This window comes from Aedes aegypti, chromosome 1 (assembly GCF_002204515.2).
Source record: "Aedes aegypti strain LVP_AGWG chromosome 1, AaegL5.0 Primary Assembly, whole genome shotgun sequence".
In the NCBI taxonomy this organism is placed as follows: Eukaryota; Metazoa; Arthropoda; class Insecta; order Diptera; family Culicidae; genus Aedes; species Aedes aegypti.
Window position 1 is genome coordinate 172,687,156 of NC_035107.1, and position 17,447 is coordinate 172,704,602.

At 37.7% G+C, this 17,447-nt stretch overlaps 2 protein-coding genes across 5 annotated transcripts in view; one reads left to right on the forward strand and one right to left on the reverse strand.

Moving 5' to 3' along the window:
* Positions 1 to 17,447, forward strand: part of LOC5569388 — a 356,577-nt gene that overhangs the window by 296,158 nt on the left and 42,972 nt on the right. For all 3 annotated transcript variants that reach the window (XM_021853571.1, XM_021853574.1, XM_001658408.2), the window contains 2 exons: positions 3,812 to 4,171; positions 9,214 to 9,374. In XM_021853571.1, the coding sequence (XP_021709263.1) occupies positions 3,819 to 4,171; positions 9,214 to 9,374 (514 nt within the window). In that variant the 5' untranslated portion in view covers positions 3,812 to 3,818. The remainder of the gene's footprint in view (positions 1 to 3,811; positions 4,172 to 9,213; positions 9,375 to 17,447) is intronic.
* The window catches only part of LOC5569385 (autophagy-related protein 16-1), a 372,239-nt gene that overhangs the window by 219,669 nt on the left and 135,123 nt on the right, over positions 1 to 17,447 (reverse strand). The gene's annotated exons all lie outside the window — the stretch shown is intronic.

A 17,447-nucleotide genomic window follows, 5' to 3' on the forward strand; every position in this document is an offset into this window, starting at 1 on the left:
CGGAATTTGAATCAATGTGTTCGGAATATGAGACAGAATGAACACAGTGTTCGGCATTTGAATCAAAATGTTGTTCCATACTTTTACGTTAAAATAATACTAAACAAGTTAAAATTAAAATTTTTAACGGCACACCTAACAGTTAGGCTTTGCGAAGAAATTAAAATTTTCACAAATATCGACTAATTAATGCCCATCAGATGCATTTGAAGTCACTGCCGGCCTTAAGTGTTCGGAATATGAGTCAAAACGGTATAAGATTTTTGAGGAACATATTAGAGCAAATTGTTGACCTTCAGTGATAAACCGAAAGAAACTCCGGGAACCTACAGAAATCAGTAACGCGATCATAAACTCTCAATTCTTGGCTGACACAAATCGAATTTAAAACTGTGATGTCACACAAACAAACACACGAAAAGCATAACATTTTGTTTCTTCTCAGATTTCATCCCCTGAAATCAGAATAGGAATATTTCGTTTGAAATATTTCTCCACTGATACCTCAGTTTACGCAGCTTAAAGTGAATACCCCTATTAATGTTTATAAATAATTAATATATTAATGCTGCCATTAAATACATTTCAGCTCATATCATGGAATATCCTGGGATATATTTCTCCGACAAACGGGACATACTGGAAATGACTTCCGGGAAATCTCTTTTTCGGATAATGGATAACTGGATATAATTGGCATGAGGAGTAATGGAGAATTGAAATTTGGTACTCGGTTGATATTCGGTCTCTCTCAGTCTCAGACTAATGTCCATTCATCTATGGTGATTCGGCATAATGACACACCATCGACATGAAAGATTTACATTGAATCCACAAAAAAACATGAATATTTTGTATCGGAACCCTGTGTCTGCGTGCAGCTCTTATCTTACTGTGTTTGTCTATCTATACTTCAACTCAATAAGTCATTTTCCGCTTTTCTACAGAAAATGACCTCCCACATGAACAACTTCTAATGGGCATGGGACAGGGTTCGTCGATAAATTGGCGGACACAGACATATTTACACTATTTATAAGCCACTTTAAGTTTAAAGCGCTAGAACTAACGAGCTGCTACAAGCCTCACTCGGCAGTTACCAGAAAAGGTTACCCATGTTCCACCAATGCGAAAATATGAAACAAACGGCACCACCAACTACGATGAGACAAGATGTACTTGATACATTTAATAAACCAACCAACCCGGTCTTCCGTTTTAGAAACCAGAAGCTATACCCGGTCACTGGGAGCATATGTTATATCGCTTGGCGTACATCGATTTTACATATATTCTGGTGTCCTCTGCTATTAATGGAGAAGCGATGAGACAGAATTGAAGAACATTAGACCAGCCGCCTTCCTGGCCGTAGCAACATACGTGGGTATCCCCTTATGCGCTCATTTGTTCTTGAAAAGCTGGCAGAAGATCTTGTTGACAGACCACTTACCATCCAAACAACTACGCGGATTCCTACTATCGGACGGTCAAGGGGGCTTTGCAAATGACTAGAACGAAGCGAATAGGGTAACTCGGTATAATATGCCCCCCCTTAAACAAAAATGGATATATCTCGGTCAAAAGCACTATCTCTAATGAAAAAAGCACTTCAATAGGACCATTATCTTACTAGTTGTTAAGCAAATGTAAGCTTTTCCGCAACATCTGTTTAATTATCTGAAAATAACATCTTTTTTACAATCATCTGGATCACGCACTTCAAAAAGAGCCTGGGCAATATGCCTCAGTATCAGTATAATATGCCCCACAACAAACGGATAGTACGCCCCATGACAAATGGACAGTATGCCCCACAACACAGGGGTTATATGCCCCAGGACTGTCAGCTGCTTATGCACGCTGAAAAACTGCTAAAGAGCTTGCTCGGAAATAGATGGCATCAAGAGTGGGGCATATCATCCGGCCCGTGATGGGGCATATTGCCCAGGGATGAGAAGTTGTTGGAAAACGAATATTTCAGTGAATTTCCACAAATAAAAAATAAATTGCATGCACTCGAAATGGTCCAGGACACCAGCCAGCGGGTGGTACCCCATCTCTTCATCGAACGGGACAGACGCTTCAAGGACGGAAACAATACTTTGCTACTGCCACAGATAACGAACCCCTAATTGAAAATGACTATTGCCTCTTTTGGCAAACAACAAACTGACATCGGTTGGTGTTCTCGGTGGTATTCACTTATGCACATACATATTTTCTATCTCTTTGCTTCTCATTTTCAATGTCAAAAGTTAATTTCTAGTACTTGCTTGTAACATCAGAACAAATTTGTGATTTTTTTGCATTTGCTTCACAACCTTCAGAGGAGAGGACTTCTTACTTGAGCGTAATTCCTTCTTAACTAATGAATTAACTCAGTTATCGGAGAAAAGGGTTAATCATATGCATACCTTTTCGGACTTATTCATAATGAATGTACCCATATCCCGTCGTGGGAAGTGCACATCCGCTATGGAAACCCAGAAACGATTAGACATAGAAAAATGAAAGCCCTAATATTCCCGTATTAGGATTCTACCTCCTCATTGCCATTATTGGTGCAGTTCATTTATGCCACCTTCTTTGCACATCCCAGTTGCTTTATGCTTAGGCATATTCAGCTTCCATTCGACTCGCTGGAAAGATTCTCACGACTGTCCGTGCCATAGCAATTGAAAGTGGGCGATCAATAGTCTGTCCCAGCTTAACATCTGTCATATAGGCCGCCACGTTCATGGTAATGGCAATCCGATGAATCATCCCTACAAATTTTCAACATCTCGATCAGCAACGATGATGCTCCATCATAATTACTGCCTCGAGTGTCATTCGACTGTTCAATGCGATGATCCATCGGAAACGTCATAGGGTAACCGATAAAATTTGGACCTCTAATAAGCGGTTTCTTCACCACCGCTTAGGCCTTAAACCTGGTTTAATCGTATGGGTAAACGTGGTTTACGGCTTAAGCGAAGGTGAAGAAATCGGCCCTAAGTATTTTAAATCCTCTCGGCCATTTTACAACAAATTTGCCATCTTATATCAAAGGACCAACTCAGGTCGCATGTCAGTTGGATAAATATGATTGTTTGACGCTTGCAATTCCCGTTTGTGTATGAAAAATGACTTTAGGGTGCAGAACTACTTGGGCACTTCCATGATTCACTTTGGCATGGGGCGTTTTTCTCGGTCGAATTATGTGAAACTTTGCAACCTGATGCACCTCAATATGACGCATATTGTGGCCAAATATGAGCTTCGTAGCTTTCGAAAAACCCCACTGCCGAAGTGAATCAAAAGAACCAAGAATAGGATCCGGCTCCCTATTTCGACTGAAATAAATTGAGTTCAATCTGTTCATTCATGCAACCGTTACTACACAACACATAAAAATTGAAGCCGTTTTTCGAATATAAACCAAATCTTTTTACAAATTTCTGGACTAAAAGCTTAAAATTCCTTTGGGTTTTCATTGGTAATCGATCGATTAGACTATGTGCAAGCATATTAAATAAGCAGTATCTTGGGCTTTGTCTCAAATTGAATGTAAATGTATTGGGGTGTCCAAAACAATAAAAAAATGCTCAACAGCTGAATTGTTTTCACATGACACATGACCATGCGAACATTTTTATCTGGTAGAGGAAGTTTTCATCAACATTTTGACATGCTCGTAGATTTAGTGACGCTGTGAAATCAATAAATTGGGACAAAACCCAAAAATCACTTCCTCAAAGGGTCCAAAATACGACTGTTACCCTATTTCTGCAGTTTAACTCATTTATCCCCATTTTTATTTTATTTACAGATCCACAATGCTACCAAGATCGTTTCATTCGATCCTCCTAGCTTGCTTACTACTAGCGCCTGCGCTTAGTATAGAAGGTGCCAAGCGACGATCCCGACTTGATCTCCCGATCTCGAAACCAGCGGATGCCCCGCTAGAGGACAACATTGCCACCGCATCGGGTTCGGACCCCACATACGAACGGGCGGATCCGGTGGCCGTTGTTGCTACGAATGCCGCTCCGACGGCAACTTCCACCGAGACCGAAGCCGGAGCCAACAGTTCCGGCAGTGGAAGTTCGGAAAACAGCTCGCAGATGATTGACGAGTACACTGACGAGGATTGTGATCCAGATTTTGTGGCGTTTGAGCTGGTGACGGGGTAAGTCGATCTTTACTGCTATGTATTTTAATAACAAGTTTGTTATTGCAATTGAAGAGATTCCCCTGTCATTATTGCTGAAACCTTGCCACCATGCTTAAGGTAGCAAGGTAGATAGCCCTATTCTTCAATCAACTCGAGGAAACAACCATCGATTGAAAGCTTGTTACTTTTTTGTCCAAAAACGAACAAATCTAAGTTAAAATTGCGAAAAGAAACAACGTCCTCCGGTGAGGTTCGAACCCACGAACCCCCTATTCACTAGAATGACGCTTCGACCTACAGGCTGGAATAGCAAACTAGGAAATTTAAATGTGCAATGTTTGCATTGATTGCATTCGCCATAGAAGGGGGGTTTGTAATTTCTCATGTACCCTATCAATTTATGTTTGGCTTACCAAGGGACGAGGGAGGCTTAAAAATCATCAAAATAGTCTATCAAAATTAATGAACAGCCCTCTATACGTTAATCGTAGAGCACTTTTTTTGATCAATTGGTTCTGAAGCGCTGTTCAAATTCAAGAAAAAATATTGTGTGGCAGGCAATTTTTTCACGGCAATTAAGCAGTGCGTTAAAATCAATGAAAATAAGAGATTGGAAGTCTATGCTTGCTTCTGTGATAGTCCTCTAGATAGTCATAGTCTTCTAGATAGTTCATAGTCTAGATTCTATGAGATTTGTGCTCAGGATTCCGCCAGAATCCAGCTCAGGAATCTTTTAAAAACTCTGCCCAGAAACCTGTAAGTATGTTGTTCAGAATCCTTAATGAGATTATAACAAAGGGTCAAGAAAGTTTCTGACAGAATTCTTAAAAAGATTTTTATAAGAATTTCGTCAAAAAAAAATGTTAAAATTTATATAAATAGGTCAGAATTTGTTATACGATTGAATCAAAAACTCATCTACTATTATTTAGAAAATCTTGCACAGGGCCTAGGCCTAGCGTTTTCTAGCGTTCCCAGATTCTGCGAAAATCCTGCGTAGAATTCAGTTGAAATTGTCGTTAAGACAGTCGTTCAGACAGAACCTCATCAAGACTAATTTTAAAATCGTTTTCTGTAATCTGGAAAAGTCTGTCCTGCTCAAAATTTTGCAAAAAAAAAAAAACACTAAGAATTTTGTGAAAACCTTTCTCAAGATCAGGCTTGATAATACCCCTGAACATCATCAGAGTACGGTAACATACTCTAAAGCAGCATGCTGCCTTTGCCTCTTTGCGAGGGGGTGAAAAAATGCTAAGCAGAGAGGCAACGAAAAATGAGCGAGGAAGATGCAGCACAAAACGCAACAGAAACAAATTCCATCAAAAAGGTGTGCCATCACAACTCCCCGAGGACTGTCTTGTTCGGGCAGCACACTCAAGCCGTGTTGCCAACCTTCCAGATTTGTCTGAAATATTCCAGATTTTTGAGGCTCCATTTTTCAAAATTCTGGAAGATCCAGATATTTTTTTAATGAATTTGTAAAGTTTTGTAAATAACTTGTAAGGTTCTCTATTTACGACATAGGAGATCCAGACCTTTCCAGACAAGTTTTCAAAATATTTCTAATTTATGAAAAAAAAAAACACTTGGCATCCCTGCACTCAAGAGTTTTTTTTTTTTTTTGATGTTTGAATAAAGGTGAGCATCGCAACAAGAAAGAGAGAGAGTACCTGAAAAAATCCTCGACTTGTTTTGCACCCTCACTCGAATTGCTTGAGGATCTGTGTTGAAAATTTTGAGTTCAGTTTTTACTCCTCATAAAAACGGCAAAATCACCTCATCTTTGCATCGTAGAGGAGTTGTTTCTATCAAGCCTGGTCAAGATAAAGTCCCAGATTCGGTGATGGCTAGGGTTTTGCATAATCTTACTAAGTATTGTGTGACAAACTTGCCCAACATTTTGTGGTGATGTTCCATATGTTCCGTGAAATTTATGTAAGAATCCTGTCTAAAATTGTATTATTCTGCTTCAAAATCTGCCTATCACTGGTTATAATCTTACACAGGTATATCATTTATGCACCGAAGTCTGTGAGAATCTACCCTTTTATTCAGTGACATTGTAACCAATTTTTGAATTCGAATATGATTGAAAAATAATGCAAATCTTCAAAATAACGTCATTCTACCAAGCATTTAAAACACGTGAACCATATTGTGATTAATGTAGAGTAATTGTCAGAAAACTATTAAAACACTTCCTTCAAATAGCTCATTGCTCACTGGAATGTGTTCCAAATGAGCTGTATATACTTGAATTGTTCTCAATAAACGAAAAGACGAGGAGGTTTTGTGCCTGTTGGAGGAAGCAGCTTTAAAAAAGTTCACCTCCAATGGGTTTTTCTCTGCTCCACCTTAAAAAAAAAAAAAAAAAAAAACAAAACAAAACAAAATTTCAAACTGAATAATATAGAGTTGTAACCTTGGGTTGTTACAGCACAAAATGAATGTTTAAATTTCACTTCATTGGATAAATACTATTGCTCATCTAATCTATCTCTACAAGATATTTTATTTATACCGGAAAAAAATTCAGAAAAATGAAAATATTTGGTAGGTTTTTGTACAGGAAATTCCAAAGCTATCTCTGTTGAAAGTCCTCGAAAAAAAACTTGATGAACTCCTATATAAGGGAACTCATTAAATGATCCCCGTCAAACTTCTGGACACTTGAGAAAGTCTTCAGGGATTTTCTAGATTAATTGCTGGGATTACTAGGAAAAATGGCGTAGGAAAATGTAGAAATATTGTAATGAATGCAGTGGTTAGAACACACGCCTCTCACGCCGAGGACCTGACATCGAATCCCATCCCCGAAATGGTCACTTATGATGTTGAAGTTATAGTGACAACTTCTTTCGGAATGTAATTCGCGTCCGCGAACGCGATGCGATCAAAGGATTTCCTGTTGTTGATATTCTGCTTTGCGGGCTCGCACACGCGCACGCATCGCTCGACGCGTTTACTATGGCAGCGCCCTAAGGCGGAAGATGGACGGGATCATTCCACGGAAGATTGCGTAGTGCAAACCTAATGAATCTCCTTTGTACACGTTCAATTTTGAGAACCAGCGTAGAATAATAAGGACACCATACGGGAGCAGCGTATTCAAGTATACTACGTACTAGTGAGCAGTAGAGAATTTTCAGTGAATAAATGTCTGTGAAATCTGCAGCATGCCGACGAATAAATCCAAGAGCGGAAAAGGCTTTGGCCACGGTAACCCCTATGTGTTCGTTGAATTTTAGCTTTTCGTCGATGATAACGCCCAAGTCGCAGATAGACGTCACCCTTTGCAGAAGAACCGAATCGATTGAGTATTCAAAAACGGTTTTGTCACTGCATCTACTGAAGGAAATAACCTTACACTTGGTACCCTTTGACGCGCATTCCGTTATCACCGCACCATATCAGCAGCGTATTAACATCCTCTTGAATAATAGGATAATAGGAAAAAGAATAATAGGATTATTTGAAAAAAATCTTCGCACCTAAAACTATATGAAAAATTACGGAATGTTTTGAATCGTAAAAAAAAAATCTGTAGCACTCTATTGAAAAAAAAATGCAAGGATCTACAGCAGAGTATTGAAAATAAAGCCTATATACAGTTGTGGTAAAAAGTTTAGCGCCAGGTGGTATCGCTCAAAATAATAGTAGTTGTTCTTTCATATATTTTTGTTCAGTAACAATTTTGTAAAAAAATAACTTGTTTATACATTTATAGCTTGAGTGGAAATTTCTAAATAAAATCAAAAACTTAAAACACACCAGATATTTAAATTATTAAAACTACTATTATTTTGAGCGATGTCACATGGTGCTAATTTTTTAAACCAGTAGTGTGAAAAATTTCATGTTTTGGCATTATAAAATTGAGTATATTAGTGGTTCCCTGCCAAAATTTCGTACAGATTGCTCATACAGAAACAAAATTACAGCATGTCAAATTTGAGCATTTTTTATGAAAATCGGCTTACTACTATTATTTTGAACACAACTGTATAATGCTAGAGACCCTATAGATACTATCCTAGAGTAGATACAATACCAGAATCACATAACAAGATTATTACACATTATTAACAACACCTGTCATTAATAACAGAAGTTGATATATATTATTTTGTAGTCAAGCTTGCGTTGTTCCCAACTCGTTACATTTTTGTAACAGATTTATAACAAAATTGGTTATATTTTTGACATTGCATTGTATTGTTTATTGTAAATTACATTCAAAGTTATGAGCAGTATATACTTACAGTACATGTTTTATAACAACTATCAGAAAAAAAGAAAACTAGATAGGTGTACAAGTGTACAAACAAAAAAATCCACTCAGTTTTCGATGAGCGTTGAAAGTTTTAGTATCTGTTTTTCTTTCACTCATACCTGTACAGGTTAGGAGTTGTGTTTGATCCTTCGACCTTGACTCTTGCTCCTGCGGGGGGTGGGCGATGAGGGCAGGATCAAACATGTCGCGCGTTGTTCGCGTAGTGAAATGAAAAAGCACCGCAGATCGTTAGTAATGTTTGATCTAAAGATCGCGTCGCTTGCTCCTGCGTGGGCGAGTGAAGAACACTTGTTCGGCGATGCGATAATAAAATTATTTCGCGATTCCGATTAGGCGTAATTATATCATGGATCACATCACCAACTATTGGTGACTCTAAGATCTTTACCTTATCCCAATATCCTTTTTTTATTTATTTATTTTCCATGACAACTGTGGAGATGCAGAGGTATACTCGGTCTCTAGTAACAACGGTTGTCTAACTAATATTCCTTCCCTTACCCGAACTGTAAGGACGTGGCCGGCGCCGTTATTGACTTTTGAAATGTGAGCTCTTGATTTGTGCACATTGAAGAATGGTAAGCTAATCGCAAGCCCCATTCATTAATTCCCTGTGCAACTTCGATTGTTTTGGTCAATCACGGAGTAGCAACTACGAATTGAACGGTCATCTATGCTCATGCTCATGCTCACTCAGACCTATACAAGCTATAATTATTATATCCAATAAACTATTCATTTTTCTCTTATATTTACATTGCAGATACGTATTCTCGGCACCGAACAAACTGCTTGACTCCATTCCCGGAACTCTGATGTTGACCGACTGTCTGGAAGCTTGTCAAAACAATGATTCATGTTCCTCCGTCAACTACGAAACTGGACTCTGTGTGCTGTTCTCGTCCAATTCTGACAAATTGCCAGGTAATTTTCTTCTCTACTGCTCCTTTTGATAATAATGTCCATAAGAAGTAAAAGTCCAATCATCAATCAGTCCAGCCACCAGAGTGTAAGAAGTTCCATTTGAAGCAGCGTCAGTACTGACCACTACTGCTGCTACTTTTCATTGGCGTTACAAAAAATGAAAAGCCCGACCTATTTCAAAAGAACTAACACCCATAACCTAACACGTTTCTATCAAAGCCACAAGTAGGAGAATCTACTTCATTATCATTGTTCAATCATCGTTATTTCCTGCAAATGTTTGACGATTCGTTCAACTTCAGCATCGACCACAGTCGAACATGGCTAGGTGATTGATTTACATTTTATGCGATTCGATTAGCCCTATTTTTTAATACGAGTAACGAAGTGTTCCCTTCAACATAAAGTATTAGACAATTGATCGCACCATCCATTGGAAGCCGTCCTGCTGTGTGGGGTCTTCGGTTTTCTTAGGTTGTCGCCGCCACACCGTGCAAGTCAAAGGCGAATGTTAGAAATCGATAATGAGAATGAATGATGTCAAGTGACAGGGTTAAAGATTTAGTTTTTTTCTCTTTCAACTTTGTTCATTTAATCGTCGGTCGCCGGATTGTCTGCTTTAGGGAATGAAGTCAATCCTATTGATTTTATAGCTTTTTTCTCAAAGAAAGTAGGAAAAACAAGAATAGCAATAAGTTTTAAAGTAAACTCTGTCTATGCCAATGCATTGCAAAATAATTAGGAATACATCAAACGAACTTTCGAAAGTAAAATGTTCCTTTCAAGTCTTGTGCTGGCTTATCCTCATTAAACAGCATTAAAATACATCTAATCAAACGATTACTACTTGTTCAACTGGGTCAAATATTACATACTGGCTGTAAAGGTGACATTATGCCAAAAAAGTGATTATCGACAGATCCGACAATTTTAAATTAAACTATATGCAACAGATTATGAAATGCAATGTTCAAATGCCATAAAATATTGAACTCTGTATAGAGGTTTAAAAATTAACAGGAGTGGTCATATTCGAGATTCAAGTCGAGATTTAAGGTAAGAACTACTTGACTGTGCAAAAGTGGTGCAAGCGTTAAAACAAATTAATGCTCAATATTGATTCTGATTAACTACAAAAATATATTTAACTTCTTCTTCTTCTTGGCAATAACGTCCTCACTGGGACTGAGCCTGCTTCTCTGCTTAGTGTTCTTATGAGCACTTTCACATTTGTTAACAGAGAGCTTTTTTTGCCAACGTTGCCATTTTCGCATGTGGCAGGTACGATTATACTCTATACCCAGGGAAGTCAAGGAAATTTCCATTACGAAAAGATCCTGGATCAACCGGGAATCGAATCCAGACACCTTCAGCATGGTTGTGCTTCGTAGCCGCGGACTCTAACCACTCGGCTAAGGAAGGCCCTATTTAACTTAATTTTTGGAATAGTCAAGACCTGTCCAGATGTTTGAAGTAGTTGTTCAGTAAATTTCAACCCTTATGATAGAAATTGAATTAGGTCAAAATTTCAGCCATTTCAAGGTGACCTTGAGACTTTGATGGTTCATCTTCTTCTTCTTCTTTCTGGCATTACGTCCCAACTGGGACAAAGCCTGCTTCTCAGATTAGTGTTCTTATGAGCACTTCCACAGTTATTAACTGAGAGCTTTCTTTGCCGATTGACCATTTTTGCATGTGTATATCGTGTGGCAGGTACGAAGATACTCTATGCCCTGGGAATCGAGAAAATTTACTTTACGAAAAGATCCTTGACCAGCGGGATTCGAACCCACGACCCTCAGCATGGTCATGCTGAATAGCTGCGCGTTTACCGCTACGGCTATCTGGGCCCCTGATGGTTCATATGAAGATTTATATGAAGAAACTAAAATATTACCTCCAATACCGGTACAACTATCATCCATGCACATTCTCTTAACAATGATTGAAACCTTTCGCTCAATGATTAATGAAGTTTGCTTAAGAAACACATGTTTTCAAAGTTAATTTTGGTTGGAACTCTTGTAGAAGTTTACGGGACTACAATCACAAATCAAAGCGAATAATAGCAAATAAATTAATAGATATGTTCTACCCATCCGTCTGAAAAATGAAAAATGAGTTTTGACTTTGAGATGATATGTTTAAACTAACACTAAAGTATTGAGGTGTTGAGAATAATCTTAAAAAAATCACCACAGTAATTTCTACGTAACATACATCGTCTTTTTACCCCCTTTAAATCTCCATAGAAAATTTCACTGATTCATATTGTTATTATAAGGATTATTAGAAAGATATTGGAGATTGGATTGTTATAAGCGGTTTATTGAACACCGCTCAAGCCTTGAACCTAGTTTAAGGCTAAACGTGCTTTACAGCTTAAGAAAGGGTGAATAAAACGGCTCTTAAACTTTGTTATCGCAATTGAGCAATTCTAGCTGAAACCAGGCCGCCATCGGCACACATTGTTAGAATTCCATTTTTATGTCACTGATTGGTATATACTAAAACTAAAAGGTGGTTGTTTCGGTTTTCTCAAATTGGCGGACCTCTCGTACGCCAGCCAGCTTAACAGTTTGCGAAAAAGATCATTTTTGATACATTCTAGGTTTCAGACATGTCAGAAACACACAAAAACTATCAAAAAAGTAACATACAAAATAGTTAAAAGCCTCTTTTTATAACTAATTAAGCTTAGAAGCAAGCTCTGTTTCAGTAAAGACATAACCCTTGGAAAAGAAGAACAAGAACAAGGAGGGGGAACTATTTTCAAAAAATCAAGATCTCAAATTTGTACAATGGCGGTAGTTTGAAACCAATATTATAATATTCTGTATCTGAAAATCATGATGAACAAGAAGGACATCGACTGAGATCCAGGAGATATCATAAGCTTCTGTATTTGCATATTAGATACAAGGATGTTCTGTGGCAAAGTTATCAAGCTTTAAAAAAATACTAGCTAATGAATAGATTATTTCGGGTTAAATGCATATCGTTTCTACTATTTAGTGCTATTCTTCTAAATGGCAAACCAGTATCTTGAGATTTAATAGATTGACTATAAATTAGAATTATAAGAATAATTGTGAATACGCTCACGCTTATGCCGTTAAAAATTACACAATCATAAAACCCATCGGAAATCTGTCAAAACCCAATATTTTCATTATCACCTGTCGTATGACCGGGACAAAAATACGAAAATGCTTGTTCCAGATTATTCAATTTTCAGTATTTAAAAAAATCAGAAAAAAAATGTCTACTTCGCTCAACGATGAATGCATGTTTGTTTAAGTTTAATTAAGTTTTAAATTAATTAAGTTTAAGCTTATTGAGCTCATATTTGGCCACATTATGCATCGAATTGAAGTGCATCTTATTGCAAAATTTCAGACAATTTAATCGAAAGAAAGCCCCATGCCAAAATTATTCATGAAAGTGATCATGTAATGCTTTACCGTGATGAATCAATACCCAGACGCTTAACCCGTATAGGCCTGAGTGAATGCAAAAATACTAAAACATTTACCACTCAGCGAATACTTAACGGATTCAAATAATTTTTTGTCAATATACTGGCCCACATATCTAGTTTCAAGAAATGGCAGAAGGAACTCGGAAATACTCCTGTAGCCGGAGTTATTGTGGTGGGTCACTGGGTCAAGTCGGGTAGAAAAATGCGATTTTTTGGAACATGCCAAGTAATATTTAATTATTTCCAATGGCATTCATTTTATTTTGCATAAATCATTAAGATCTGATATTCAACATTATAAATTAATAGTTTTGCACCGTTTAGAGTGTACCATATGCGGCCAATCGGGCTTAATGTACTGAAGAACCAGCTCTAGATTTGATAGGTATTTAACCATTTCAAAACTATAAAAGTATAGATCGAACATAATAGTTTACTAAAATGCGCTCCCATAAGCTTGACACAGACGTTAAGATACAAATGTGTCACTTTATCATGAATTTGAGGCATCCCGGTGACCCGTAAATGGTCATTTGTAGGATCAATCAAATACAGTTGACATAATTATTCAATTTAATCGATTATCAGAAGGTTTACGCTGATGCGTTTTTCTTAAAACTCTTTGATATAGTGGCTACATTATAGCCGATTCTGGAAATTATCTGTGACTTGAAATTTGTCTACCTCCAGGGGCACAGAAGCACGAAACCCTTGCCACCCGACCTGACCCAGTGATCCACCGTAATAACTTCGGCCACATGATCATTCCCGAAATTCTTTGATCCTTTTTAGAAACTAGATATGTGTACGAGTATACTGACAAAAAAATAATTGAAATCCGTTAAGTATTCGCTGAGTGGTGAGAGTTTTAGTAATTTTTCTTTCACTCAGGCCTATACGGGTTAAGACGATACACATGTTGAAACTCTTATTTCAATATGTTTTGTTGCAGTATTCTTGAAATATCGTTGTTTAAAACATTGTTACAAGCCAGATAGTCATAAAAATGATGAAATATCCGGTCATAACCACGATTTAAAAAAAAAAAATACTAAAATATGAGTGCTGTCTTTGTGTTTAAATCCGAACACCGGATGCAAAAGATGTTTTTTAAATCCGGACACTGTTGGATCGAAATCCGGACATCTGTGTTAAAACATGATTTATTTGAATTTAGCTTATGAAAATCATGTCAAACTCTATAAAATATTACGCTTCGACCGAATCGATCTAAATACTTCCTTTACAATTTTGCACGTAAGTAATATTAATGTTTTAGTTACTTGAACTGGAGCGCATGCAGCTCGAACTAAAGTACATGCGGCTTGAGTGTCCATCACTAAAGGTTTACAGATTTTTTTTACATATAATCATATGCTAATAACTCACACCACTTTTCATACATTTTTTCTTTACAATGCTTCACTAATTTTCCAAAATAAACCATTTCTACTAGTTAAAATCAGGTATTCCAAATGATGTCCGGATTAAAGACCACTGACTCGTAATCTCGGACAGTCTCTCAACACATTGTAAAATCTATATTTGCATCACAATCTTCAACAAAGGTGTACTCCAACATTCAAAAATGCTTCATGTTAACAATTATGTTCAAAACACTGCATAAGAAATGTTTCACATACTTTTTCTTTAACAAAACTTTGTTCGTGCTTTGACTTGTGCGTCCATAGATTTTAAAACTTGAATTTACATGAACCGCGATGAAATGACGTTACCGTAATCCGGGGTAACATTGATCAGTTTTTTGAATATATCTTAAATATTTGGTTTGAAAATGCAAATGTTGCAAATTTTATATTTTTAAAACAAGTACTGCCCCCTATAGCTCGTAACTATATACTTTATTTTGTTTTTTGAACGATTTAAGAATGTTTAAAAAAATGTTTTAGGCGATTTTTTGATTAAGCTGGTATGGGGTAACATTGATCACTTATGTAAACAACGTTCGGTAATATTGAAAATGTCGTTACTTACTTAAATCATGGCCCCTGAAGCCGAATATGAAGGCCAAACGCTTACAAGTCATTTACTTTTTGAGTTATTTTAAAATTAAAAACATCTCGAACCACGGAATACGCCTAAAGGTAGGCAATTTCCTAAGGGAAATTTACATTATTAATAGTAATTCGGTAATGGTGCCTAATTCAACATACTTGTGAAAGTTTTGACAACTGAATCCGTTTCGGCGATGCCGTTTTTAGGAAGAACCGCATTTTCCTTGATCATATCGTTTACAGAACTTATGTGAGACATGAATGTTTGGTAGTGTCATCCTCAACCATTAAAATCATTATTTCAAAAAGTTGCCAAATTTACGTATAAGGTAAACGGAATTTTCGCAAAAATCATCACTTTCATTAGCTCATGAATACAAGAAAGGGAAGCAACATTCATGGTTTAGAAATGTTCCATCAATAAATGATAATGCGAACTTTTTACGAGATGAGTCATTCCGATCAATGTTACCCCGCTGATCAATGATACCCCGGATTACGGTAAACAGGAACTACTCATCTGTTATTATGTTTATCAATTATTTGCCAGTGGTAACTAGATTTAAAATGATAGTACAACGATCTTCAATGTTAAAAGTAAAGAATTTGAATAAAATTCAAACATATTAGCATGCAAATCTAGCTAAAATTATTGAATATTACCAGAGCGTCCGGATATTGGTACCGTCCGAATTTTAATTCATCACGGTCAGTGTTGACCAGACTCATTTCCTCGAAATTCGAATTGTGAAGCCATGAACTGTTATAATTGTGCGTTGTATTCCTGAGATGGAGGGGGAGGTGGTTGGGCTTGAGTGTTGCACATGGGATCCGACAGTTTCGATCTCGGTGGGCCGCAATCCAAGTTTCGGTGAAATGATTCGCACTCACTCACTCACTCATTTCATTTCACCGAAACTTGAATTGTGGCTCTCTGGGATCAAAATTGATCGATTTTGTGTGCAGTACTCAAGCTTAACCATCTGCTTTTCTATCTTAGGAGGATAGAGCATGGTTGTAGTAGTTCGTGGCTTCGTAGTTCGGAAAATGTTATTTTCGGGGAAATGAGTCTAAACAACACTGATCACGGTACACTACTCACGGCATTTCTGAATGAATTGTCGCACGGAAAATATCTAGTCCATGGTCGAGCAGCCGTCGATGAAACCGTAATGATTCATTGCACAACACAAAAAGCGAGGATATCAGAAATTATATCGGAATGCATTCACCATTACTTTTCAATTTCTGAAAAATTGTTGTGTTATGATTTATTACGCAACTCAAAACAGTTGTGTAATGAGGAAGCGATGCGTAATGAATCATTACAGCACTGGTTTCAGTTGCGTAATGACTATTCCCGCACTGCATACTTCAGTGCAGGAAGGTAGGCCGTTTCATGACAGATTGGCGTGATGAAAAACAGCCTATTACGATGAGAAATTGCAAAAACAATCTTATGACACTGCACAATTCAGTGCTGTAAAGTAGGTCGTTTCATGGCAAAACATTATGATGAAAAACAACCTATTACGATTCGAAATTGCTAACTAAAACCTCTAAAATACTACTTCCTCTCCATCCCGCCATTATCCTAATCGTATCAAGAAACACAAGCGATTATCGATTACCGAAAATAAAACATGAAAAGCTGTCAGCCGACTCCCAAGCACCATATCCTAATGTCTGCTGTTCATAACTACTGCTGGTATGACCTCGTGAGCCGCATTCTCTCTGGTCGACTAATAAATATGGGAAAGTTGGAGGTCGTGATGCGCTTGAGATATGGCACAGTTTTACACCAACGAAGCCACCTTGCAACTACCATCCAGATTCCTGAACATGGGCTTATAATTCATTCACGTGCTACACGATGGATTGCCGTTCGTTGGCTTGACTTGCCACCAACGCCGCTATAAACCACACGTTAGCTAAACAAGTGTCTAGCTATTATTGTACCCGATACGTTTTATTTATTAATCGACATGCCTGTTGATATGATTCGTTCCGGGGCCATTGCTTTTCCCGGTATCCACGCTGTGCAATACTAGGACGGAAAAATAACCTCCTATCAGCCTCATAAATTTACCATTATATTTTGATCGTCCATTCTTGACTCGATACCATACGAGTAATGGAAAATAAAGAAGGCATAAGTTTGGTAGCACCCCACTGTATTCTCCTTTGAACTTGCCCAGCATGGTAGAACATCCTTCCGAATGGTTGTTGAACAAGTTACCTAGATCGAGATCTCTCAACTACTGGCTCTGCGCCGACGGCAGCTACACCCATTAAAAAGGACCGAACAGAAAATGTTATGCGGCAACAACTATGATATGAAGATTTTAGGCTTCCGGAGACGACCCGCAAAACTACACCTACATCGTAGACATGCTGGGCAGATCACGCGAGCAACATATGAAAAGGCGGTAAACAAACAGTCATAATAAAATTGTATCTACAACACACAAAAACCATCGTTCAGCAAAAACAAACGCTCTAAGCATCGATATATCTCAACGCCGGCATTGCGGGACTGCCGGACTTGACCTGTGCGGTACGGCAGCAGCTGGTCCC